This window comes from Microtus oregoni, unplaced genomic scaffold (genome assembly GCF_018167655.1).
Source record: "Microtus oregoni isolate MIOR12 unplaced genomic scaffold, Mior012 000029F_ref0000214, whole genome shotgun sequence".
Classification (NCBI taxonomy): Eukaryota; Metazoa; Chordata; class Mammalia; order Rodentia; family Cricetidae; genus Microtus; species Microtus oregoni.
Genome location: NW_024543088.1, coordinates 10,345,152 through 10,370,353, shown reverse-complemented (window position 1 = coordinate 10,370,353; position 25,202 = coordinate 10,345,152). Strand labels below are relative to the sequence as shown.

The 25,202-nt window shown below is 48.1% G+C and overlaps 1 protein-coding gene across 4 annotated transcripts in view; it reads right to left on the bottom strand.

Moving 5' to 3' along the window:
- Mtus2 (microtubule associated scaffold protein 2) overlaps positions 1 to 25,202 on the bottom strand; it is a 362,594-nt gene that overhangs the window by 7,850 nt on the left and 329,542 nt on the right. For all 4 annotated transcript variants that reach the window (XR_005976596.1, XR_005976595.1, XM_041678087.1 and 1 more), the window contains 5 exons: positions 13,484 to 13,698; positions 8,235 to 8,340; positions 4,689 to 4,762; positions 1,657 to 1,755; positions 105 to 224 (listed from right to left, as the gene is read on the bottom strand). Coding sequence is in view for 2 of the 4 variants with exons in the window: in XM_041678087.1 (XP_041534021.1) it covers positions 105 to 224; positions 1,657 to 1,755; positions 4,689 to 4,762; positions 8,235 to 8,340; positions 13,484 to 13,698 (614 nt within the window). In the remaining 2 variants the exon portion in view is untranslated. The remainder of the gene's footprint in view (positions 1 to 104; positions 225 to 1,656; positions 1,756 to 4,688; positions 4,763 to 8,234; positions 8,341 to 13,483; positions 13,699 to 25,202) is intronic.

The window sequence follows — 25,202 nt, the reverse complement described above, 5'->3', positions numbered from 1 at the left end:
CCCGTGGGTGACAGGCAGGGAGGGGATGCCCCACTGAGCACTGTCATCGGCGGGGACACTGAAAGTCACAGCCGTTAGTCTCCGGAGCAAGCAGAGCGACTCACCAGCTTCTCCAACTCTATAATTTTCTTCTCCTGCAGGTGGATTTGCTGGTTCTTCATCTCCAACACCTGCTTCAGGCTCTGCATGTCTTCTTCCAGGTGCTGATAGGGAGCCAATGCAATCTACAAGGGCAGAGAGGGTGCGCGTTAGGACAGCTGCCCGGAACAGCCCTCTGGGACCAAGGCTATGCATGTGTGCCCACGGTATCTGGGAGGGAGCAGGTGCCAGCGCTTCCGACGGGGAATTCCTGGGTTAGCACAGGCTCTGAACAGCCTTCCAGGGGACTTGATTCACAGGGCTCTGGGGCCTCACATGTCTCACCTGTGCCCGTGAGTAGTCCCATAAGTTCCTGCCTACAAGATAAGCCAAGTAAAGCAGTGTGGATGGGGGAGATCTCACCTGGCCCCATCCCTAGATGAAGAGCTATGGGCAACCAATGGCTACTGAAGGAGGGAGAATCAGTCTTCTCCAGGGACATGCCCCCTGACAGGTCATCCAATCCCAATCACATGTGCTTGTGAGCAACACTAGATGGACTCCGCAGGTTCTGTCTGTCTGTCTGGTCTGTCTGTCTGTCTGTGTGTTTGTCGCAATAGTAATCAAAGAAGAGGTCATGAAGTTGAGGGGAGCATGGAGGAGTTGGAGGGGAAAGAGTGTGGATTTAATGATGTAAATACAGTATTCAGGTATGAAGTCTAGCAATAATAAATGTTGAAGGACATTGAACATGCTCATTGTACTAAAGATACTCTCCTCTGTTTTAAAAGCCATTTATGAGAAAGACATGTTAGGATCAGTGGATGCAAGCAGCAAAAAGGCAGGACATTGGTTGGAATTGGAATTTCAGGTAGAAAACCTTGAAAAAAAATTCAAGCCGGCTGTGGCCGTTTAGGCTTGTAATCCTAGGCCCTCAAAGAGGCAGAGGCAGAGGGGTGGGTGGAAAGTTCAAAGCCAACCTAGGCAATTTCATGAGACTCTGTCTCTAAATGGGAAAGAGCAGGAGGGGGGCTAGGGATTTGGCTCAGTGGAAGAGCACTTGTCTAGCCCACGTGAAGCCCTAGCTTCAATCTATGACATCACAGGATAAAAAACAGTACAGTATTTCAGCAGAAGATGCTCATCCTCAACCTTCGCCTCTCTCAAACACTGCATCAGATGGTAGGAGGTTTGCTAGTTATTCTTGAAAAAAGTTAACCTTTGACCTCATAACTCACATCTTAGTTGGTCCTGTCCTGCACCAGCTTAAAACACAGTTGGAGAAGCACGGTGTGGGCTGTCTCCAGGCAGAGAGGAGTTTACACCATAGGCACCCAGGGACCCTGCCTGACGAGTGCTGTGGGTTTTGGCAGAAAGGGCAGGTTGCTGGAGAAACCTATGGTTATGGTCTGTCTCAGAGAGAAGTGCTGGCAGGCACTGCATACACATCTTAATGCAGCTGGGACCAGCGCCCTCTGCAGCAGCAGCTTCAGTGTGGAGGCCTCGTCCCTAGGCAAGACTGCAGGGGAAGCCAGTTCATGTCCCCACCCACTAGGAGGCCCAGGTAGTGATGACTACCTCCAGCTGCTCTTCTGTGGTTTTCCGTAGGGCTTCCTCAAAGCGCTGGGCTCTGTCCCGCAGAGACTGGCTCTGAAAAGTCAGCATGTCCACCTGGTCCTGCAAGTGACAAGAGATGTTCCCCCGGGGCCACATGGATGGACACTAGGGGTTGGGCAGGTCAGTTTTTATCACCCTGATACAAGTTCGGAAGAGAGAACTTCAAATTAATTGCCTCCATTGAATCGCATGGTATTCTCTATTGATGATGAACATGGATGGGCCCCGCCCACTGTGGACAGAGCCATCCCTAGGCGGATGGTTCTGGGCTGTATAAGGAAGGCAGTACTACTTCACAGTCTCTGCATCAGTTCCTGCCTCCAGCTTTCTGCCTTGAGCTCCTGCCTCAGCATCCCTCAATGATGGGCTGTAACCTGTCAGCCAAAGAAAACTTTTCCTCCGCAAGATGCTTTGGGTCAGTGTTTTCTCACAGCAACAGAAAGCCGACTAGAACGTGGAAGGGAGGAGCGGCTGCCTTGCCCAGGATCCTCTCATTCCAGGCTTACTGCTGACCCTCAACGCATCTTTCTGACTTCAGAGCTGGGCTGTTCTATGAGGGGAGCCACCCATTCTCCTCCAGTTTAGTTCTCTCCCCACTAGACCAGCAAGCAGCCCCGCCTTGTGACCGCAGTCTGTGTGTGCAGAAGGAATGAAGGCATACATGCCTATGGTACACTGGGCTCCTGGTGAGCTTCTGAGCAAATGTGGCTAAGGAGATCCTCTCGGTCACGGTGACAGTGAAGTCACCACAGCACAAGAAGGGTGCTTGCTGGTGGCTCTGAACTCTCCGTGACTAAACAGCACCTCTTCCCACAAGTCCCCCTAATGGCTCCATTTCTGCTGGGTTAAAACACAGGGGCCAAGGGCTGTCATGAACTCTTCTGCAAGAGACACGACTCAGCTAGTGATCAGAAAGAGCCGGGACTTGCAAATGAGGTGACTTTGCTCGACAGCCCCATGCGTGTGCCAGCCCACAGGGCTACTTCCTTCCTTCACCATGGCAGAGAGCCTCCGTTTCCCCACTTCCCTGGGCAGGTTCCTTTTCCTCTCTTTTCTTTCTTCCAGTTACTTGCCTTTCATTTTTAAGAAGCAAAAGTCCCCATATTGCCATTAAAAGCACGTGGGGATCATACGGATGCCAGTGGGAGTTTGCATTCATATGAGCCAAGGAGTCAAAACCTCAGTTTTGAAGAAGCTCCCGTGGGTCAGCAATGGGCTACGTCACCACCGCCTTCACCTTCCAGAATGGACTACAAAATGTCTGGTGCTATCTGACTCCCTTGCCATACTTCTTAGGAGTTACCTAAAGACATTTCTTCTCTCTCTCTCTCTCTCTCTCTCTCTCTCTCTCTCTCTCTCTCTGGTTTTTCGAGACAGGGTTTCCCTGTGTAATACTCCTGGCTGTCCTGGAACTCACTCTGTAGACCAGACTGGCCTCGAACTCACATAGATCTGCCTGCCTCTGCCTCCTGAGTGCCACTGCCACCTGGCAGGAAGTATCTCTTGTAAGCCTCTTTCCCACCATTAAAAATCAAAACAACACAAAAGTCTAAACAACAACTACCCAGATGGATCTAAGCCATCCAACCGACATCTTCCTGCCTTGTTCACTCTTCCAAACAGACCAGCAGGGATGGAAGGATCCTGCCGCAGTCAAGACAGGAAGAAACGATTCTTAACCCATGTGGACTACTTTAGATCCTTCGAGTGGTCTGACCCAGCACAGGCCTCTCGAAAATCAACAAATGGCATGCTAATAATAAACGCCACACTGCTGGAACAGCTCGTGGTAGCTGTTTCTTCTTGGTTCTCACGCAAAACCATCTAGGGTTGTTCAGCCTCTGAGCTTGATCTCCTTCATCTGCTCACATTTGGAGAAAAAGCTACTGTTAGCCCCATTTCACGGGCAGGTACCTGAGGTGGACAGAGGTGCATCACCATCCCAGCTCCAGAGCTAGAAAGATCTGATAGAGTGCAGAATGGATCTCTAACTGCTCAAGCAAGCAGTTGCTCCAGGTGTGGAGTAGTGCTAAGCAGTGGGCTTCAGTAACTCTCTGCTCCACACACCAACGTTCAGCTCAAAAAGTTTGCGCCGGATGGAGAGGTACAGAACTCTACAGCCTCAGGGGGCAGGAGGGGAAGGGACTTGGTGACAGGCTAGACAAGTACTCAGTTGTTGTACCTCAGTCTCTACGTTTTCTGCAACGTTCTCTCTGTGACCTTGGATTCTTTCCTTGTGGGGCGGGCTCATTGTGACAGAGACATCACCAAAGAAGCAAGATTCTCGCACACACGTTCTGGGAACAGTGTTCCCAATTTCCACACATGAGTGACCATGACATTTGAAAAGCCATGTTCTTTAGTCAGAACCTCCCCAGCTGGGATCAGGGTTTATCTGTCCCATCCCTGAAGTTTCCCAGGCAGCTCACTCTAGCCCTGGGGCTGCTGCTGGCCTTTTGAAGGCAGCTGGCTGGTCTCCTGAAGGCAGGGGGGTGATGAATGTGCCTGAGGGACTCCACACCCTCCCCCTGAAGACCAGGAGGAAGTCAGGCAACTCATTTGACATGAGACCAACACCCTCCTCTGAGCAACAATGAGAGGCAGAATGGGGGATTTCCATCCTGCCCATCTCCAGGTAACCTAAGTCCATCTTAAAACTGCCAGGATGTGGTCTAACCTTTGCAATTCTGACCTCTGCAACATTATTAGCGTCTAGAAGTTTCTCTTCCCACCCCCACCCCACTTTTCAGGTACCCCCGACACAGCAAATGCTTCATTAACTTCATTAGCATTCTCTGCATTATTCATGAGGCTCAAGTGGCTTCTTGGTGCTTTTCTATTTTTTCCACAGCTCTGTAAGGGGAGAATCAGATTCTAAAGGATGGGGGATATGTTTCCATATTTGAGTACACAGTGGGCATCAGATAAATGCTAGCCAGTGGGCACAGTGCTGAGACCTCTTCACCAGTCAAGGGAACAAAGGAGCCACGAACCTGTAATGACAGACGCAGTTTTTCAAAGTTTTCTTCCAGTTCCTTCTTCTCAAATTCATGGGCAGATATCAGTTCTGGAAAGAAGGAAGAAGAAATCACATCGTTATGAAATGGACCTTTCTTCTGAGAAGCACAGAACAAGGCTGTTTGGGCGGATGAGGACACGTGACTTTGGGTACACAGATGATGGACAGCTACAGCAGATTCAAGGTTTCTTCTGCTCGTCGGAAGTCGGCTGTGGTGATCGGAATGTGGTTTGTGAGAAAGAAAGAAGTGACCGGAAGAAAGAGGGCTGAGAGAAAGCACATGCGTGTTCACCAGTACGTGTGCCCACGTACTTGGGTATGCTGCATATGAGGCCATGTGAGAACCTCTGCCAGCAGCACCAGCTGAATGTCCCACCTTTCCTAACAGTGAAACAGTTGTTTTCCTCTGTCCCCAGGATTTGCTTTCCCGGCTTCAAAGCATCCATGTCAGGCTGAGGAAGGAGCTTTTCACTCAGCAATTGGAGATGACATCTTGCCAACCATGCCAGCTTCACAGTGTGCTTGAGGGATCAGTGCTGAGTCAACAAAGACATCTTAGTGGCCTCTGGGTCATACTCTGCGGACTAGGGATCCCCAGAATTTGCTTGAACAAAGACTGGTTATAAGACATTCGACCTGAAGGAAAGGTTGACTGCTCTGTCTCTCTCAGGAGTTTTGGGATAACTCTGTTCTGTGTAAAGTCACATCCAGGAAATAACTTATACATTATGCAGATGAAGGTGATGATGTAGGTGATATAGGTTATAATGTAGGTGATATAGGTTGTGATGTTGGTGGTGTAGGTGATGATGTAGGTGATATAGGTGATGATGTAGGTTATGATGTAGGTGATATAGGTTATGATGTAGGTGATGGAGATGATATAGGTTATGATGTAGGTGATGATGTAGGTAATATAGGCTATGATGTAGGTGATGTAGGTAATGATGTAGGTTATGTAGGTGATGATGTAGGTGATATGGGTTATGATGTAGATGATGTAGGTGATGATGTAGGTGATAATGTAGGTGATGGTGTAGGTGATGATGTAGGTGATGTAAGTGATGATGTAGGTGATGATGTAGGTGATGATGTAGGTGATGATGTAGGTGAAGTAGGTGATTGATGTAAGTGATGATGTAGGTGATGATGTAGGTGATAATGTAGGTGATGTAGGTGATGGTGTAGGTGATATAGATGATTGATGTAGCTGATGATGTAGGTGATTATGTAGGTGATGATGTAGGTGATGATGTAGGTGATGTAAGTGATGATATAGGTGATGATGTAGGTGATGATGTAGGTGATGTAGGTAATGATATAGGTGATGTAGGTGATTGACGTAGGTGATGATGTAGGTGATGTAGGTGATGATGTAGGTGATGATGTAGGTGATGTAGGTGATGATGTAGGTGATGTAAGTGATGATGTAGGTGATGATGTAGGTGATGTAGGTGATGATGTAGGTGAAGTAGGTGATGATGTAGGTGATGATGTAGGTGATATAGGTGATGATGTAGGTGAAGTAGATGATGTAGGTAATGATATAGGTGATGTAGGTGATTGACGTAGGTGATGATGTAGGTGATGTAGGTATTAAGAAAATGCATTCCGACCCCTCTAGACAGGAAGAGTCTTATTATCTGGGTAAAGCCATCTCATCCTGGGTAGACCAGCAATTTGTTTTTGTGGTATGACTAGAAGGGTGATGGTCTCCTTTATCAGCCTGTATCCTGTTTTTGGAACAAGAGAGTCCTGGGGATACCAACAATTACCATTTGGGTCACTAGGAGTTGTAACTGAGAAATCCATGTAGTTTCAATGAGCACAGATCTTTATGGTGATGAGGGCTGTTAAGAATCTAGTTTCCACAGCCAAAGTTTTCATCTCTGGAAAAATAAAATTTGTGTTTATTTTATTGACTTTATTTTTTTAAGTTTGTTGTATTTTGTGCATGAGCGTTTGCTTACATGTATGTATGTTGTGTACCATGTGCATGCCTGGGGCCCAGGAAGGCCAAAAGAACTAGAGTTACAGATAGTTGTGAACTATCTTGTGGGTGCCGGCAACTGAACCTGGCTCCTCTGCAAAAACTGCCAGTGCTCTTAACCACCAAACCATCTGTTCAGCCCCCAGTTTTACTGACTATATGAATTGGCCTTCTGGTCTATATGCCTCTGTGTACTATTAGTTTTATTGGCCACTGAGACCATCACCCTACATATCACAATGAATTTTAAGCTCCTATTATATAGATTCATACCATCACAACTTCATACATAACAATTCAAAGGCCTTGGATGGGGTGTCTAAAGCAAGACTTCATTGGTCAGAAAAAAAATCGACCAGGCTTATTCGTGTGAAAATACAAGGGGAAAAGAGAGCAGGTACATCACAATTTACAGAATCCATACATCCAAAGCCCCTCCCCTGAGGGACTGTGTCTGTAGCTTGGGAATGAGCACTGCTGGGGGGGGGGGTTCCCAACACCCCAAGGGAATGGAGAACAAATATTATTGCTTACTATACAATATTGGCTTCCCACAATGCATTTCTTTATTACAAAGTCATGATACTCCGTCCCTGCTCTTTAAGGTGATTCTTCTCGACTCCCGCTGCATAGTAGAGTTTTGGAAAGTCTGGAATTTTGGAGGCAGGGTCTACATGCCATTCCCTTTTAAAGTCTCCAGGTCATTTCAGAGTGTAGCCGAGGGAATGGATGTGTAATTCAAAATACGGGTATACTGGACCAGTTCTTGGGGCCCTTTTCTCTCTTGTCTCCCGTTTGGCTTATGGCAAAGGTGCTTGAGGGAGGAGACAGGTGAACATCAAGTACCTTACAGCCAGTTTGTTGTTAGAAAGACTATTTTAAAACAAGAAAAAATTGGGGGCTGGAGAGATGGCTCAGAGGTTAAGAGCATTGCCTGCTCTTCCAAAGGTCCTGAGTTGGATTCCCAGCAACCACATGGTGGCTCACAACCATCTGTAATGGGGTCTGGTGCCCTCTTCTGGCCTGCAGGCATACACACAGAGAGAATATTGTATACATAATAAATAAATAAATAAAACCAATAAAAAATTCCAAAGTAAATTCTCATATTGAAAATACATTGATTCAATGCTAACTTTTATTGCTTTTAATAGATAGTTGAACAACCAGCTGACTGGGAAAAATAAGCAAAAGGAGGAATTCAGGGTGGTAAGAATCTCATGGGGATTTTTAATATTCCCTCAAGGTTTACAGAACTCCTCTAGAGGAGAGAAGTAAGCGCGAGGATTCATAAAGCTTTAGACATGGGCCTGGCGATGGAACCCTGGGCCTCCTATGTGCTAGCCAAGCTCCCCCAGCCCTGCCTGAAGCCTCGCTTTCTAGTTCTTCTCCTCATAGGAATGAACACAAAAGCTTCAGTAGAAAGGGGAAAAAAAAGGACAGAAAAGAAGGAAAGGAGGGATCCTTTGCTCTGCCGCCAGAGGGGCTCAGCATGGCCACTCTGGCCTGCAGCTCATGGCTTGTAGATACCTTGAACTTTGTGGTCATGGTCATCCTGCAGGATCGTGATGGCAACCGTGTGGTTGTTTTCCATCTCCAGCAGAGCAGCCTCGTGGCTGGCAGTGATGTCTTCCACCTGAAGGAAAGGCATGGTTACTGGTTATCCAGAGAGCTGGGGTGGCTGTTGAAATCATCTTTGCTGCTGGGAAAACATAGGTGCAGCTCAGTAAGATGACAAAGCTAGCAGTCCTGCCAAAGACAAGTTACTCCGCGGGGATGATTGGCACCCCCAGTCTAGTACCAAAGTGCCACAACCTAACTCAATGAAAAGAGAGAGAAGCTCAACTCAGCCAGGCAGTGGTGGTGTGCACCTTTAATCCCAGCACTTGGGAGGCAGAGACAGATGGGTCTCTGTGAGTTCAAGGCCAACCTTAAGAGGGTATTAGAGCCGGGCGGTGGTGGAGCACGCCTTTAATCCCAGCACTCGGGAGAGGCAGGCAGATCTCTGCGAATTCGAGGCCAGCCTGGTCTACAAGAGCTAGTTCCAGGACAGGAACCAAAAGCTACGGAAAAACCCTGTCTCGAAAAATCAAAAAAAAAAAAAAAAAAGAAACAAGAGGGTATTAGATCCCCCAAGGACTAGGTCTACTAAGCTAGCTTCAGGATAGCAAGGGCTACACAGAGAAACCCTGTCTCAAAAAACAAAAAGCAATCAAACAAACAAATAAGCCCCACCCCGGAAGGACTGTCCCAGGCACCTCTGCAGAGTCCTGGACCACTCCATCATGTTCTTCCTTCACCCTGTCAGGAAGTGATGGGGCAGGAAGAGTTCTCCATGCCTCCTCTCAAAGTACCCCAGTGTCAGGTGAGTGGGAACTACTCTTTCCTAAGCTCTCAGTGAGCATCTACCCCTTCCACCCTTAGGAGGTAGGCATTTCTATGCCCATTTTGCAGATGAGGAAACAAAGGCGTAGGTTTGACATGTGTGGGGGGTGGGGTGGGCATGTGTGCAGTATGAGGCCATAGAGGGTATTTAGATTCCCCCAAGAACAAGGGGTTGTGAGCAGCTCCACATAGGTGCTGAGACTGGGCACGGCTCCTCTGGAAAATTAGTCAGGGCTCCTTCTTTTTTTTTTTTTTAAATAGATTTGTTTATTTAATGTACACTGGGCTTTTGCCTGTATATATGTCTGTATGAGGGTGTCAGATCTCCTGGAACTGGAGTTTGCAGACAGTTGTGCACTGCCTTGTAAGTTCTGGGAACCGAAGCCAGGTTCTCTGGAAGAGTAGCCAGTGTTCTTAACCACTGGGCCATCTCTTCAGTCCCAAATTATTTTATTTTTATTAGTGTGTGCGTGCATGTGTCTGTATGTGGGTATATGCAGAAGGCACCAGATTCCCTAGAGCTGGAGTTACAGGTGTCGTGGGCTGCCTGATGCGGGTGCTGGCGATGGGACTCTGGTCCTCTGCAAGAGCAGCCAGAGCTCTTGAGCCCTGAGGGCTCTTGGCCCTTCCATCACTTCTCAAAATAGCTGCATCGGCTGCAGTCAGGAGTTTGACACGAGAGGAACTGGGGACATTTCACATTCCAACAATAATGACAATGAACGAATTTCCATTTGGAATAATCTATCATCTCCCCCTACAACCTTTCTCTGTCTCCGTGTCTGTCTCTGGTGTCAGGGAACAAATCATCTTTATTTATGCTAGGCAAATACTCTTCCACAGTGGTTCCCAACCCCCCCCCCCCCATACTTCAACTTTTCAATACAGTTCCTCAGACCAGGCCATAAAATTATTTCATTGCTACTTCATAACTGTAAGCTGCTACTGTATGAATCATAATGTAAACATCTGATATGCAGGGTACCTGATATGAGACTACCCAAAGGGGTTGAGAACAGCTTTTCTAAGCTTTTCTACCAACAAGCAACCTTCCTAGGATAGTCTCTTCTCTCTCTCTCTCTCTCTCTCTCTCTCTCCCCCCCCCCACCCCCGTCACAAATTATTATTTCTTAAAACAGGAAAATCACTGGTCAGAGCCAACAAGGAGCTTACAACATCTCAGTGATAATGTGGACCTAGAAGCATCATGTCACTACAATGACTGGGCATTATTGATTAAAGTGACCTGAGCCTCAAATCACTTGTGGCTCTGCGCTCTGAATCACTCAGAAGCGGGGATGACTAGAACAGGATTTAATCACCCAGTTGTTGGCAGCAGGTTCTAATGGGATTTCTGTCTAAAACCTCTCAGTGTGAGGCAAAATAAAATAAGCAATTGGTTGAAACAAAGGGGACCGGAGAGATGGCTCAGATGTTTTGAGCACTTCTTGTTCTAACAGAGGACTTTGGTTCGTTGTCCAGCACCCATAGCAGGCAGCTCACAACTGTCTATAATGTCAGTTCTAGGGGGGACCAGAGCCCTCTTCTAGTCTCTGTGGGTATCTGTATGCACAATAGTGCACATAAACACACATAGGCAATAGACTCGTCCCTTTCTGCTCCACTAAAATTGTCACAGCACTCTCTTTTTTTTAAGATTTATTTATTTATTATGTATACAACATTCCTGCAATGTATGTTTGTATGCCAGAAGAGGGCACCAGATCTCATTATAGATGGTTGTGAGCCACCATGTGGTTGCTGGGAATTGAACTCAGGACCTCTGGAAGAGCAATCAGTGCTCTTAACCTCTGAGCCATCTCTCCAGCCCCCTCACAGCACTCTCTGTAAAAAATAAACACCACATATTGTCTAGGGGCACGGTTCTTACACACCCAGGTGTAAAGGACCTTTCCTCGGTCCTTGGTGGGACTCTACACTACTGATCTCTTACACAAATTTCTACGAGGAGCTTCAGAAAAGAAAGGTAGATACAAAGATAAACTTCCAGAAGGATCGATGTCCCTGTCGTAAATACGGCTCAGCTGGTAACAGTCCATTATGTCGGCAGCCAAGGTGTATGCCTTGGCCTGTTAGATGGCACATCTGTGATTTAGTGCTGAGGGATTACTACCATCAACACAGTAAGGATGATGTCCTTTTCAGCCTCTGGGAGGTGCTTTTATGAATGAAATGTTGACTTTCTAATTCCAATGAGCCATATGGAATTAAAGGAATGGCCGGAATATCCAGAAAGGTATCAATGGAATCTTGTGAGCTACTATTTCAACAAATGCTTGCTCTTCAGTAATTTCGGTCTCACGTCTCTTTGATTTTAAAGACCCCCCCTCCCCCTTAGGCAGGAAATGGTTCTGTCTACTGTGGGACTCCTCTCTCCTGTCAGCTATTAATATCTATGGCTTCTCTTCCTATGGTACCAGTTTCTGCAGAGCAGGAGCTCACAGACAGGAAGTAGGAAAGCTCAGCCTGAGATGTCAAAACCCTCAGAAGATATTTGCTCGAATTTAGACCGGTTTTCCCAAAGGGCACAAAAGATGGGTTAATGTATTGTAATTGACAAAATCAGAGAAAGGTTATCCTACACTGTCAGCCAGGGGCAAGCAGAGCGGTTTCAAAGAGAAACGACTCCCATAGGCTCCCATACTTGAATGCTGAGTCCTGGGTTCGAGGTAGCGTTTGGGGATGTTTAGGTGGTGAATGAAGCCTTGCTGGAGGAGGTCGGTCACCAGGGGTGGGTTTTAGAGTTTACAGCCTCACGTCATTTCCAGATCACCCTCTGCTTCCTGTTTACAAGTGAGGATGTGAACTCTCAGCTCCCTTCTCCTGCCATCTTGCCTGCCCTGCTGGTTGTTGCCTTGACTTTCCTGCGATAGAATCTTACCCACTGGAACTGAAAGCCAAAATAAGCTGTTTTCCATAAACTGGTTTCTTGGCATGGCGTTTCATCATGGCAACAGAAAGATAACCAATGCAGAAAGCTTCTATTGCCTGAAGAGCTTTCTTTTTTGTCTAGAACCTTGGGTAGAGAGAGCCCCGTGAGACCACTGCTGTCTACCGTCTGCCCCCTTCACAGAGACGGGATTCGGGGCTCTTCCATGGAGGAGGCTGCCAGGTCACCCACCAAATGGAACCAGCAATTTGGAGAAAGAGCTATTCCCTGTAGCAGGACTCCGTTCTGGAGTCAGCTTGCTACTCAGCGGGGCTGGGTACAGAGACACCAGGGGAGGAAAGCTGCTGCCTAAGGCGAGCAAGGAAGGAGTCGTGGGCTTTACTTTTAGCCACATGCCAGAGGCAATTAACTGGGGATTTGGCGAGTCACTTCCAGAAGATGTATTCTGAATGGAGCATCACGTGCGCTCATTTTCTCATTAACCTCAAACCAGATTAAACTACCATTTGCCCCTATCCCAGCTGCGCATCCTCATCAGAGGAGCAAGAGAAAGCCAGCCCGTGTTTACTCCCTCCTGCACCCGCCCACCAACCAGGAGCCCAGCCCCCTGCTTCACCCCAGTCTCCTAGACACTGGCCCAGAGCACGTGGTGGCAGGCCGAGCTGGAGCTTCCACACTGAATCCATCGGGTTCCCACTGTAGCCTCCTCTTCAGCCTAAAGGGCAGTGAACCCGAGACCCACGTCTCCCCTGTACCGCCTCTTCTCAGCACAAGGTCTCCTGTGCCAGACATGCCCTGGGGGCTCATTCTGTTTGTGTAGAGTGTATTCTCCTGCCGGGCAAATAGAGCTGGCTGGGTGGGCGGGTTAAGGAGACATAACAGAAGGTGATAGGCTTAGTGGTCTCTGCCTGTTCAAACTCCTCATGGGGCGCTGTTCCTGCCACTCACCTTTCATTCTCGAGGATGACTTTTTAAAGAAAATGGAGGATTTTTAGGATGAGTTTTGTGGGATAAGCTGATGAGCAGTGCGGTCTTCAAAGAAGATGAGTACCCTCTGCTCACACTCCATGCGACAGAATTCTGGTGTCTTACTTAACCCTGGGACTCTGTCTTCTTACCTGTAAAATGGGGATAGAACCGGCATCTGGCAGGGTGATGGAGTCCGCGTACATCAAGTTTAGTGGCTGGTGCAGAACCTGGTCTATGCACAGGTTTGCTTAACACCCCTTTGCCCACAGAGAATATGCAAAGAACAGATGACCAATAAGGATCACGTGTAAAACTGCAATCTCAGGTAAGTTCTCACAGAGAACTAATTTTAGACCTAGAAGGAGGAGAGGGTGCCATGGCGTCTGCAGAAACAGCATTCTAGGCACCGGGTGCAGAGAGAGCCAGAATGAGGCTGGAGAGTGAACTTGACCCATTTTCTCAAGTGCCTCAGGCTCTTCTCCCATCACCTGTGCCGAACTGCCAGCCAACTCACCTGCTCTTGGTGCTGGCAGCGCATGCGCAGCAGCTGGTCCTGATGTTCCGCCCGCAGGCGTGCGCTCTCGGCCTGGAACTGCTGCTGAAGCCGCTCCCGAAGCTCCTGCACCTCGGCCTGCTGCTGCCAGCCCAGCCTTCTCAGCTCCTCCTCGAACCGCCTCTCCAGCGCCTCCTTCTCCTTCTGCAGCTTCTCACACTTGGCGGTGTTGAAGGCTGCAGGGAGCAGACACTGCGATGACCCACTGCGAGCCCACCTGAGGCTTTCAAAAATAAAACTGAAACAGGAATCGCTGGGTGGGGAGTGTAACTCAGCGGTAGAGTGCTTGGCTTGGCACGCACGAGGCCCAGAATTCCACTCCCAGCATCAAAAACTGATTAAAGAAATAAACAAATAAAAACTACGCCGTAGCCAGGGGTGGGGGCACATCTTTTTAACCCCAGCATCCTGGAGGCAGAGGCAGGGGATCTCTGTGAGTTCGAGGTCTAGTCCAGGTCATCAAGGGCTGGCTACACAGTGAAGCTCTGTCTCAAAAATAAGCAACTAGAGAAACCACAAACACCTCAAAAGCTAATTTAGCATAATATATTATCACAAAAGACTCTCTCCCCGTGAACAATTTGAGAATGAGATGCCTATTGGCTGTCCCTTTATGCCCCAGTTCCCTAGTGTGTAGACCCTACTTACCCACAAGGCCAGCACACTCAGGAGATCTGGGACACAATGGTGCCACCCGGTGCTCAGAACTGTTGACACTGATCCAGTCAAGGTCCAATGTTTTTCTACTGATACAGCTTGTGTCCCTATTGTTAGACATTTGTTTCCAAGACTTGCTGGTATAGATAATATTACAGATAATAGAGCAAACATATTCACCCATGTGCAGGGTCCGTTTTCATTAAAATGAGCTCTCGGGAGTGGAAGTTACAAGGTTTTAAAGACCACGATGTCATCATTCAGTGGTTGGTGCTTTCTTTAAAATTCCATAGTTAGCCAATAATAAATCTGTGACCACCAGGGGGCGGTATGGCACCTGAAAAGTGCCCTCGGGGGACACACTGCCCCGAACGACTTACTTTTCTTCCTAAATTCTTCTTTCTGGCGAAGATATTAAGAGGAGACCATAAAAGGAGTGACGAAAAATGAGGTCTGAGGTGTTTACAGAGGGAGAATAAGTCGGAGTGCCACCAGCCCACCTGTTGTGTTTGGAGACACACTCTGCTCCTAGGGCATGGTGGCTGCGTCAGAGCTGGCTCAGAGTAAACAGGAGCTGGCATCTGTATTCTTGCCTTACCTAGACAGGGACTGATGTTCCCAACAGCCCTGCTAGGTGTCTAGTAGGCAGTCCACACCCCACTGTAAAGAGCAGGGAGTGGACCTAACTAGTTCAAGGTGAAGGCAAGGTCTGCGGCAGAATCAGGAGCATGGACAACCTCCATGATGCACCAGTATTATAATGTCTCCGAGGTGAGACCTGGCATTGGCATACCTTCCTTAAACCTCCAGTGTCTGGAACTGTCACCCTTTGCCCGTCTCTTTCCCTACAGGCGGGCAAGGCCAGTGCCCTTTGTATTCTGTGCTCAGATAGGCAGGGAACCTTTGGATGGATATTGAGCTGTGGGTGTAGCTAAGTGGTAGAGTAGGTGCAAGGTGTTGGGGTCCATCCCCAGCACCCAAAAGATATCTAGTCATTGAAGGAGTACCTGCTGAGTGCCAAGCATAGTTTTAGGCACAGGGGCAGGAAGGCAGGCTGTCACTGGAGCAGTGGCTTGAAGGAGAAATGTCCCTACTCTCAGACCTTTAATCATTTGGTCCCCAGTCGGTGACTGTTTGGGGAGCTTTAGGAGGTTTAGGAAGTATGTCACCGTGGGCAGGCTTTAAGCTTAAAAGAGAGAGGAGGAGCCGATGTGGGATGTCCTTCTGTATACATGTTGCTTTTATTGACTAATGAATAAAGTTGCTTTGGAATATATATATATATATATATATATATATATATAGAGAGAGAGAGAGAGAGAGAGAGAGAGAGAAAGAGTAGGCAGAGTCAAAGAGATGCTACGTAGCTGCCGAAGGAGAAAGATGCCTACCGGTAGGCCACAGCCTTGTGGTGATACACAGATTGATAGAAATCAGTTAATTTAAGATATAAGAGCTATCTAGAAATATGCCCGAGACATCGGACACACAGTATTGTAATAAATACGGTTTCTGTGTGATTATTTGGGCCCATGCAGCCAGGAAACAAATAAGCAGTCTCCGTTTACAAATGGCACCCAACATGGCTTCTTGAGGATGGAGTTCAGGAAGACAGCGATGCAAGTCAGTCCTCACATGGACATTCATTAATCCACGATCCAGTGACGCTGATGATTTCTGTGAACAGTGCTTGGCCCTAGCTGGGCTCCCTCCCTTCCACCTCAACTTGCAAAGGCCCTGGGTAGGCACAGTTCTGGTCCAACTAAGGAACAGAAAGGCCACTGATGGGGCACCAGCATCCTTAGAGGAGGGAGGTCAAGTTCCAGGGGCAGGTGGAGGCACATCATGAAGGCCTGTGGTTACACTATGGCTTTATGGGTATGTTCCTGCAACAGCTCCCAGAGTCTCAGAAGGGAAGAAATAATGATTTCCACTCTGGGTAGCTGCATAGAAAATGAAATGTATGAGACAAGGAGAAGAGGTCAGGGGAGGTCTGGAGTTCAGGCACTGCGCTCAGTGACATCAGGTGACTTGGATGATCAGATGAGGGATGAAGAAGGGGGAAGGACGGGTAGATGATTGGTTGGATGATGGATAAGGGATGAAGAGGGGGGATGGGGAGATGAATGGTTGGATGATCGGATGAGAGATGAATAGGGGGATGGGGAGATGAATGGTTGGATGATCAGATGAGAGATGAAGAAGGGGGATGGGGAGATGAGTGGTTGGATGATCGGATGAGAGATGAAGAAGGGGGGATGGGGAGATGAATGGTTGGATGATGGATAAGGGATGAAGAGGGGGATGGGGAGATGAATGGTTGGATGATGGAATGAGAGATGAAGAGGGGGGATGGGGAGATGAATGGTTGAATGATCAGATGAGAGATGAAGAGGGGGGATGGGGCGATGAATGGTTGGATGATTGAATGAGAAGTGTCCGTCATAGAGTGGAGAGCACTCTCTAGCTCCCAGGAGTCCTTGCAATACCGTGACTCTGGAGGGCAAACTCTGTAGATAGCAGATGAGAATGGAGCCGGGAGAGAAAGCACAGAAGGGCAGTGGCCAGAAGCCTCAGGACACTGACCCAGCTGGCCTGGGGGGCTAGATGTGACCAACACTATCTGTTGGGCTTCTCAAAGTCAACTGCCCCCCTGAGCTTAACATTAAAGAAGGACATTGGTTGCACTGCACACTCGGACCTTGCTATGGTTTGCATCTGAAACATCTCCCATGGACTCAGGTTTTGCATTCTATTCTTGGTCTAGTGATATCTTGGGAGGGAGGTTAGAGTCCTTAGGAGGTGACAAAGGTTGGTCACCAGGTGTCTTTGAAGGGTACATCTGACCTCCACTCCTTGCCCTACTCTCTGCCTCCTGTTTCAGCATCATGTGCCTACCATAATGAGCTGTGTCACCCCAGAGGGTTGTGTGATACTCACTGAAAAGACAGGCGTGTGTGTGTGCCACTTTCCTTTGTTTATTCTTTTCCATTTTAAAACATTTCTGGGTATGGGTGTTTTGCCTGCATGTGTGTCTTTGTGCCTGGTGCCTGCAGAAGCCAGAAGAGGCATCAGATCTCCTAGAGATGGAGTGACAGATGGTTGTGAGCTGCCATGTGGGTGCTGGGAATGGAACCTAGGTCCTCTGCAAGAGCAGTTAGTGCTCTTACCTGCTGAACTACCTTTCCTGCCCTGGGTATTTAAATTTCCTACAAAACATACCCCCAAAGGAGGAACGCTTCGATCACAGAGAGAAATGTGCTTTTACACAGAATTACTCGCTTCTTGGAGATGCAGGAAATGAGCACTAACAGCAGCGCTTGACATCCGTGTGCTTCATGGATTATGCAGCAGTTTTGATGGGGATGTCCCCCTTAGGCTCCGGCATCTGCGCTCTTGATCCCCAGCTGGTGGCACTGTCTGGGGAAGTGTTACGGGCCCTTTAGGAGGTGCAGTAACGCTGGAGGAAGCAGGTCCCTGGAGGAAGGCTTCACTTCCAGTTTTCTCTCTTGATAATCTGTGGCCGAAGGTGTGCTCTCTCAGCTCCCTGCTCCAGCTGCCATGCCTCCCTACCAAGATGGATGCTTACCCTGGCATCTTAGTTGGTGCTGGATTCTACTCATGTGACCTGTTTCTCAGAGATACCCTAGAGAGCAGTAACAACCCTGTTAGTCTTGTATTTCAGAAGAAGAGCTAGGAGAAGGAGCAGACATAAAAATAAAAACCCCAATGGATTTGAAGTCTGTCAGGAGTCAGAGCGGCTTTGTGTCACTTAGTGCATTCTTTAAGATGCGCAAGTCAGCGAGGGGATGGTGACTGGTCCCGTGTGGAACCCTAACTGCAGAGTGTCTAAGTTACGTCTCAGAGAGAGGGGAGGGTTACAGGCATGGTTTACAAGCAAAGGAAGAAAGAGGAAATTGATTAGAGATGGTTTAAAGCTTTCAAAAAGAGAAACCATGCTGTCCAGATGAGAACTGGTCACACACCACGCACAAACAGAATGGCATTCTATAGATGTCTCCACGTGGAGCCTGCTCCTTTGTTTTGTCCATTTAATTTGGGTATCCAGACTTTTAAAGGCATCTCTATGGCATCAGCTTACACAACTCACCATGTCAATACCTTGGGCTTTCTGTGGCCACACTCTGCAAGGGAAGCTAATGGTTTTGCGTGGCCAAAGTGCTTGGTTATTTATTACTTCATTCCCCCACCCCCACCCCGTGTAAAGGCATCAGAAGGTGAACCTTTTCATCTGACCTCAAAGATCTGACCCATAAGTGACCCAGGTTATACTTATCTCCATTGTGAACATGCCTTTTAGAAAGAGATTTTGAGGCTGGGAGGTGGTGGCGCACGCCTTTAATCCCAGCACTCAGGAGGCAGAGGTAGGCGGATCTCTGTGAGTTCGAGGCCAGCCTGGTCTCCAAGAGCTAGTTCCAGGACAGGCTCCAAAGATAAGGAGAAACACTGTCTTGAAGAAAGAAAGAAAGAAAGAAAGAAAGAAAGAAAGAAAGAAAGAAGCTAGGAAGGAAGAGCTTTTGATGAAGGACTGAAAACTTTAAACACTGGTGAACATGTACTTTGGACCCCTTTCACCAGGGAGAAAGGATCCCCCCTGAGTTCTAGAAAATGCCTCCCTGGACCCAACCATTTTCAAAGCCTCCAGGTTTCAGAGGCCCTACTCCACAGAACATCACCAATTTAGTCTTCTATCCCATGGCTCATGTGGCCGCATTCCCGGTTTATAATAGGCTGGTGAGGAGGCCAAGTGCCGCTAGAGAGGAAACTATTGTGTTGAAGGTGACAGGTTCCCCCTTTTCCTTCTGCTTCTCAGGCTGTTCAGTCAGTGTATGCCCTGAGGCTTGGGAAACTCGTCTCTGATGCGAGGTTTGCTCAGACATATGACGTGTGTGTGTGTGTGCATTGTGCAAGTGTGTGTGTGCATTGTGCAAGTGTGTGTGCATTGTGCAAGTGTGTGTGTGCATTGTGTAGGTGTGTGTGCGTTGTGCAAGTGTGTGCATTGTGTGTGTGCATGTGTGTGTGCATTGTGCAAGTGTGTGTGTTTGCATTGTGCAAGTGTGTGTGTGTGCGTTGTGCAAGTGTGTGTGTGCATGTGTGTGTGCATTGTGTGTGTGCATGTGTGTGTGTGCATTGTGCAAGTGTGTGTGTGTGTTGTGCAAGTGTGTGTGCATTGTGCAGGTGTGTGTGTGCATGTGTGTGTGTGCATTGTGCAAGTGTGTGCATGTGTGTGTGTGTTTACTATCTTAAATTTCACATGGAACGATGGATTAACATTTTAAAATCTTCAAAGCTTAGTATCATCTGAGAGGCATGAATTTCCCATCAGCTCGGCACAGTGTCCCCATCTCTTCAAACACCTCAAGGGACAAAGCGGGCCACATAGAACTGTTCCTACTGACTAACATTACACATACACACAGAGCAAGCAAGGTATTCAGGCAATGCCAGCAGCCCGAGTATGCCTGTGTGCATACATGTATGTTATGTAGGTAGAGATAATTGATTCCTCATATGTATGTATACGATTTAATACATATTATTGATTTTTAGAGATTTATTGTTATTTCTGATCATGTACATGTGCAAGTGTGTGCATGTGTGTGTGTGTTTACTATCTTAAATATGACCATGTGTGAGCATGGTCATGTGAGTGTGTCAGATCCCCTTAGAGCTGGAGTTACAGCTGGTTGTGAGGCACCCTGTGGGTGCCAGGGAGCTGCAAGAACAGCCTGTGTTCTAACCCCGAGTCACCTCTCCAGCCCTGAGTGTGTATATTGTCTAAGAACCAACAGTCCAACCCGTGCTCCCATTTACCATCCTAACAGAATCGTCCATTCAATGCCCTGTTTGGACGCTGGCTGGGCTGCCAGTAACCCTCACACAGAACAATGCCACAGTGACTTTAAACAAAGCCAGGACACCCCTTCCTGCAGAGTGCTAGGTGAGCTGCCTAAGGAAACAGGTTTCTCCTCCTGGGTAGTCTGAGGCAAATCACCTGCAGCTGGTGATCGGTCCAGCCAATGGGCTCAAGTCCACACTGCAAGGGAGCATCCCACTGAATAGAACAGTCCCGCCTGCTTTCGTCATTATGGGGGTTTCTCTAGGAGCCTCACCTTCCCGCCAACATGCGGATGGCTCTACCTTCCAGTCACCATGACAGAGAGGACACTAAGAAGTAAGTGTCAACTGTCAAATGAAGGTTACATCTCACAGAGATGAGGCCAGGTTTTAATTGTGTGCTCTTTTTTTTTTTTTCAACTTGACAGAAACTGGTTTAGTCTGGGAAGAGGGAATCTCAGCTAAAGAACTGCCCCCATCAAATTAGCCTGTAGGAAAGTCTTTGGGGGCGTTTTCTTGATTCATGGTTGATAGGGGAGGACCCAGCCCACTGTGGGTGGTGCCACCCCTGGAAAGGTGGGCCTGAGCTGAATGGCAAAGCAAACTGAGGCAGCCATGGGGACCACGCAGATCCTTCTTCCAGGTTCCTACTTGAGTCCCTGCCCGGATGTTCCTGAACAACGAACTGTGATCTCCTCCCCAAACTGTTTTAGGTCAGTGTTTAATCACACCAACAGAAAAGTAACCCAGACAAATGTATTCATGTCCCCAAAGCATGTAGCATGGAGTCTGGCTGGATCAAAGCCACACCTCACGGGGTCACTGATGGCCAAGTGCAAGGTGCCACTAAAGAGCTGTAGAGTGTGAGGCTAGGAGGAGGGTGTCTTAGTCAGTGTTCCGTGACTGTGAAGAGATATTGCGACCATGGAAACGCCTGGAAGGAAAACATTTAATTGGGGTGGCTTATCATTTCAGAGGTCTAGTCCATTATCATCATAGGGAGAAGCATGGCAGCCAGCAGGCAGAATGGTGCTGGAGAAGGAGCTGAGAGTTCTATATCCTGATCCACAGGCAGCAGAAGGAGACTACCAGCCACACTGAGCATAGCTTGAGCACAGGAGACCTCAAAGCCACCCCCCACAGTGACACACTTGCTCCATCAAGGCCACACCTCCTAACAGTGCCACCCCCAGGGACCAAGCAGGCAAATACCTGAGTCTGGGGGCCATCCTTAGTCAAACCACCACAAATGACAACTAAGGAGAAAATCCAGACCTCAGGGAGACCAGGTGGTGAATCGTAGTGAACCCCTTTCACGCAATCCTGAACAGGGCCAGAGTAATAACAGAAGGCAAAAAAAAAAAAAAATTGTAGGCTTCTGTGATCCCCAGGTGACACCTTGAGATAGATACAACATTTCTTCATGGTGGCACTGAAGAAGGGGACGGGCTGTGTAACAGCGTGGGCTGACAACTGTTGGGGCATCTTCCCATGTTGGGGATTAACCCCTCCAAGTCTCATTCCCTCAATGGAAAGATGAGATTTACACCACCCTCCTAGGCTAGTGCGAGGCTCAAACAGAAGAACTCAGTCATGACTTGGTACCATGCTGGACTCCATAGATCGCACAATGTCTGGGGTAATGCCCGTGGGTGAGATCGTGGCAAACAAGTATTAAATGCCCACTGTATGCTGGGTGCTGTACCGAGTGCTCACTGTATGCTGGGTGCCATCCTAGGTACTTGGGGGAATAGGTCACCGAGCTCACAGCTCTGGCAAGATGGCATAACTCTGACTTCACGCTCCTGTTTTCTAGATGAGCCCGAGAAGACCTTTATGATCTGAGTGTGAAGTGCCCCCCCCCCCCAAGACTCTTGGATACTAAAGCCTTGGACGCCATGGCTGGGCTTTGGGGAAGTCGTTGGATCCCAAGGGCTCTGGTTTCACCCATAATTCCATGATGGCATTCCTGGGAGATGCTGAAAATGTAGGCTGTGAGGCCAGCTACAGGTTCCTTCTCTGCTCTCTCTATCCTGGTTGCCACGGGATGAGCAACAGTGTTCTGCCAAGTCCCGTCTGTCACCGTGACCTTTTTGCACACCGCATGTCCCATAGCTACGCAGCCAGACGATCGTGGGCCAAAATCCCCGAGATCATGAACCAAAGTAAAGCTCGCCTCTGACCCCATTTTCTTGGGTATCCTGTATGTGATTACAGGCTGACCACACAGTCCACACCAATCTGCATGTATCTCAAACCCTGGCTTGTTATCACTACACTGTTCTGTCTTGAGGCAGGGATTTTCACAACTTGAGCACAAGTCAGAACCACGGGAGGATGGGCAAGAGGGGGGCATTAAAACAGACCGGCTGTTCCCACATTCAGTAGCGTGGTTGGTTTACGATTCAGCAGGTTTGAGGCAAGACCTAAGAGTCTACATTTCTAGCAATTTCCACGTGCTGCAGCTGCATGGTGCAGAACAGAAACATGCACTGTGAAGTCCACCCTGAACTCGCCTCATTTCATAAGCTAAGCAGAGCCGCACCTGGTTGGTACTTGGGTGGGCGATTTATCGTCATATGCAAGACACTAAAACAACCGCTCAGTGGACCTTAGGAAGTGCAGACATCAGTTAATTAGGTTTGTGGATTAGCTGGGGTGGGCCATGAGATTCTTCATGTCAGACAAGCCTTTGGGTGAGGCTGCTACCACACTGAGAAAGTAGTAGGTCACCAGGATCACTCAGCTGGAAGACCCAGAGAATCCTTCTTCCTGTGGCCATGTGTCAGGAAGGCCGCTTAAACAGTGGAGAACTGGCTGGGTTCCGCTACGGCTGGGAGATGGTCTGCGTGTGTCTCTGACTCTCATGAACTAGCAGGTTGTTCCTGAGTTTGGCCATGTCAAGCTGGTAAAGCCTTTCGAAGTGGGATTACCTAGTAGGATCAGTGTGGGCATCACCTTCAGAAAGGGTTTGTGCTGGTGTCAAAGAGTGGATTTGTTTTCTCAGGGACGGGTTTGTGTGTGCATGTGTGTTTTCATGGAGATCAGAGGACATAGTACCTTCAGGTCCTCGCCACCTTTTTCTTGAGACATTTGCTTGGATCTTGTCAAGCAGGCTAGGCTGGCCGGCCACTGAGCCTCAGGGATCTGACTGTTTCAGCCACTGCTGGGGTCATAGTTATACCACCATACTCAGCTTACATTTTTTTTTAATCTTAGTTTTGAGGCTCAAGCTCCAGTCTTCCTACTTGTAGGGCAAACATTTCACTGACTAAGCTGTCTCCCCATGCCCCAGAATGGATTGTCATAAAGCAAAAGGCTAAAATTTCCAATCACTTTGTCAGGCAAAGAAGCTCCAGGTTAGATGCTCCTTCAGCGCTTACTTTGGTGGCAGCGCCCCCTGCAGGCCTCTCTGCCCACGTGCAGCCTACCCTTTTAAGAAATGGAGCTCTGGCTCACGGCATGCCTTCCCAGGACCTGCCCCACCCTTTCTAAGCACTTCCATCACCATGAACTCTTAACATCTGCTTCCTCAGCCCAGTGAGACAGTGGCCACTGACCACAGTCCCTATGAGTGACCAAGTCTGAAGAACGGCACTCGGCAGAGAGGTGGGACTCACTATGCATCTTTTCTTCCGGATTCTTGGAAATCACTGCCCCCTATATTTTGTGTATTTCATAACTGTGTGCCACGGGCCTCACAGTAGCAGCTACCGTATCATGGCTGGAAGTTTCCAAGGCACGGGCAGTCTGTGGAAGCGTCCGGGTGATTCTAACATGCTTGCACCTGGCCTCGCCAGGGTTCCTGGCTAAGAACTGAGGGTCTACAAACAAGAAGTCAGGCAGACGGCTGCCCGAGGACCTCTCAGCTCGGTGCCATTCATGTTTACAAGGCAATAATTCACCTAATCCATGCTCAGCCTCTGAAGATCGATTCAGCTTTCTAGGAAGACCTGCCTATAAAGAGATGTCTTTCTCATCCCAAGATAATAAACTGGCCACGTGACTTTATACCAGGCTCCAGCCAATGTAGTTTAGGTGTTTCCCTGGAAGCCAGAGGCACTCTTAGTGTGTACTAAAATGCAGATTTCAAAATCTAGAGCACAGTGAATTTGCTAATCAATGCCCACATTTATCTCTCAGCCTGGTCTCTCAGGATGATGCTTTACTGGAACCATCATTCTGATTAGTTAAGCTCTGACCACTGTCATCAGCAGAAGCCTTTCAAATGTATTGTTGTTATTATTATTATTACTTTTAGTTATGTGTATATATGTGTCTGTGTGTAGGTATGTGCATGTGAGTGCAGTTGCCTAAGGAGGCCAGAAGAGGGCGCCATATCCTCTGGAGCTGGAGTTAGAGGTGGTTGTGAGCCACCAAAGGTGGGAGCTGGGAACTGAATCAGGAAGAGCAGTGTGTGCTCTTAAACACTGAACCATCTCTCCAGCCCCAGCAGGATACTTTTAAAGAGAGAATTATGTGAAAGAGACTTGAGGATTTTCTTCCTTCCTTCCTTCCTTCCTTCCCTTTTTGTTTGCATACCGGGGGTGACCCCAGCAATTGTGTTATACAGTGCTCTATGACTGAGCCACATCTACAACCCAAGGAATTCTGAGGCTTTAGCTAGATTACTGAAGGAGCAAGTTAAGTTTTCATGGTTATGTGTGATGCAAAAATCGGTCCAGCTATCATTGTTTTCTACAGAAATGGCTTTCCCCAAAGCACATATCCTGGCTGGGCAAACAGTTTTCATTTAAAAAAGGGTGCCCTGAAGAATGGATAGGCATGCACTGTAATTTAGATTATTTTGTTCCACTTCTGCCACACCATGCGAGTAAAGTAAGCAACGGTACCCTGGAACATATAAACGTGGTCCTGGTGGAGGAACAAGGAAAATCACAAGGGCATTAGATATGAGGAGAAAAAACAACAGCACTGAAGAATCTGCCTGGAGAAAAAAAAATATTTATGTCTTAGATCCAAACACAAGCCTTGCCCTTCATGCAAGAAATTAAGCGGTTACCACGAGCACATACTCATGCTTCTTGCTTAAGGCAAGAATACGTGGACAAAACACAACTGTCTTCATTATCTTGCCAGTACAGAGGTTGAGCCAATGACATCTTTGCGGCACCTTTGTAAAAGATCAAGTGTACGGAAGAAC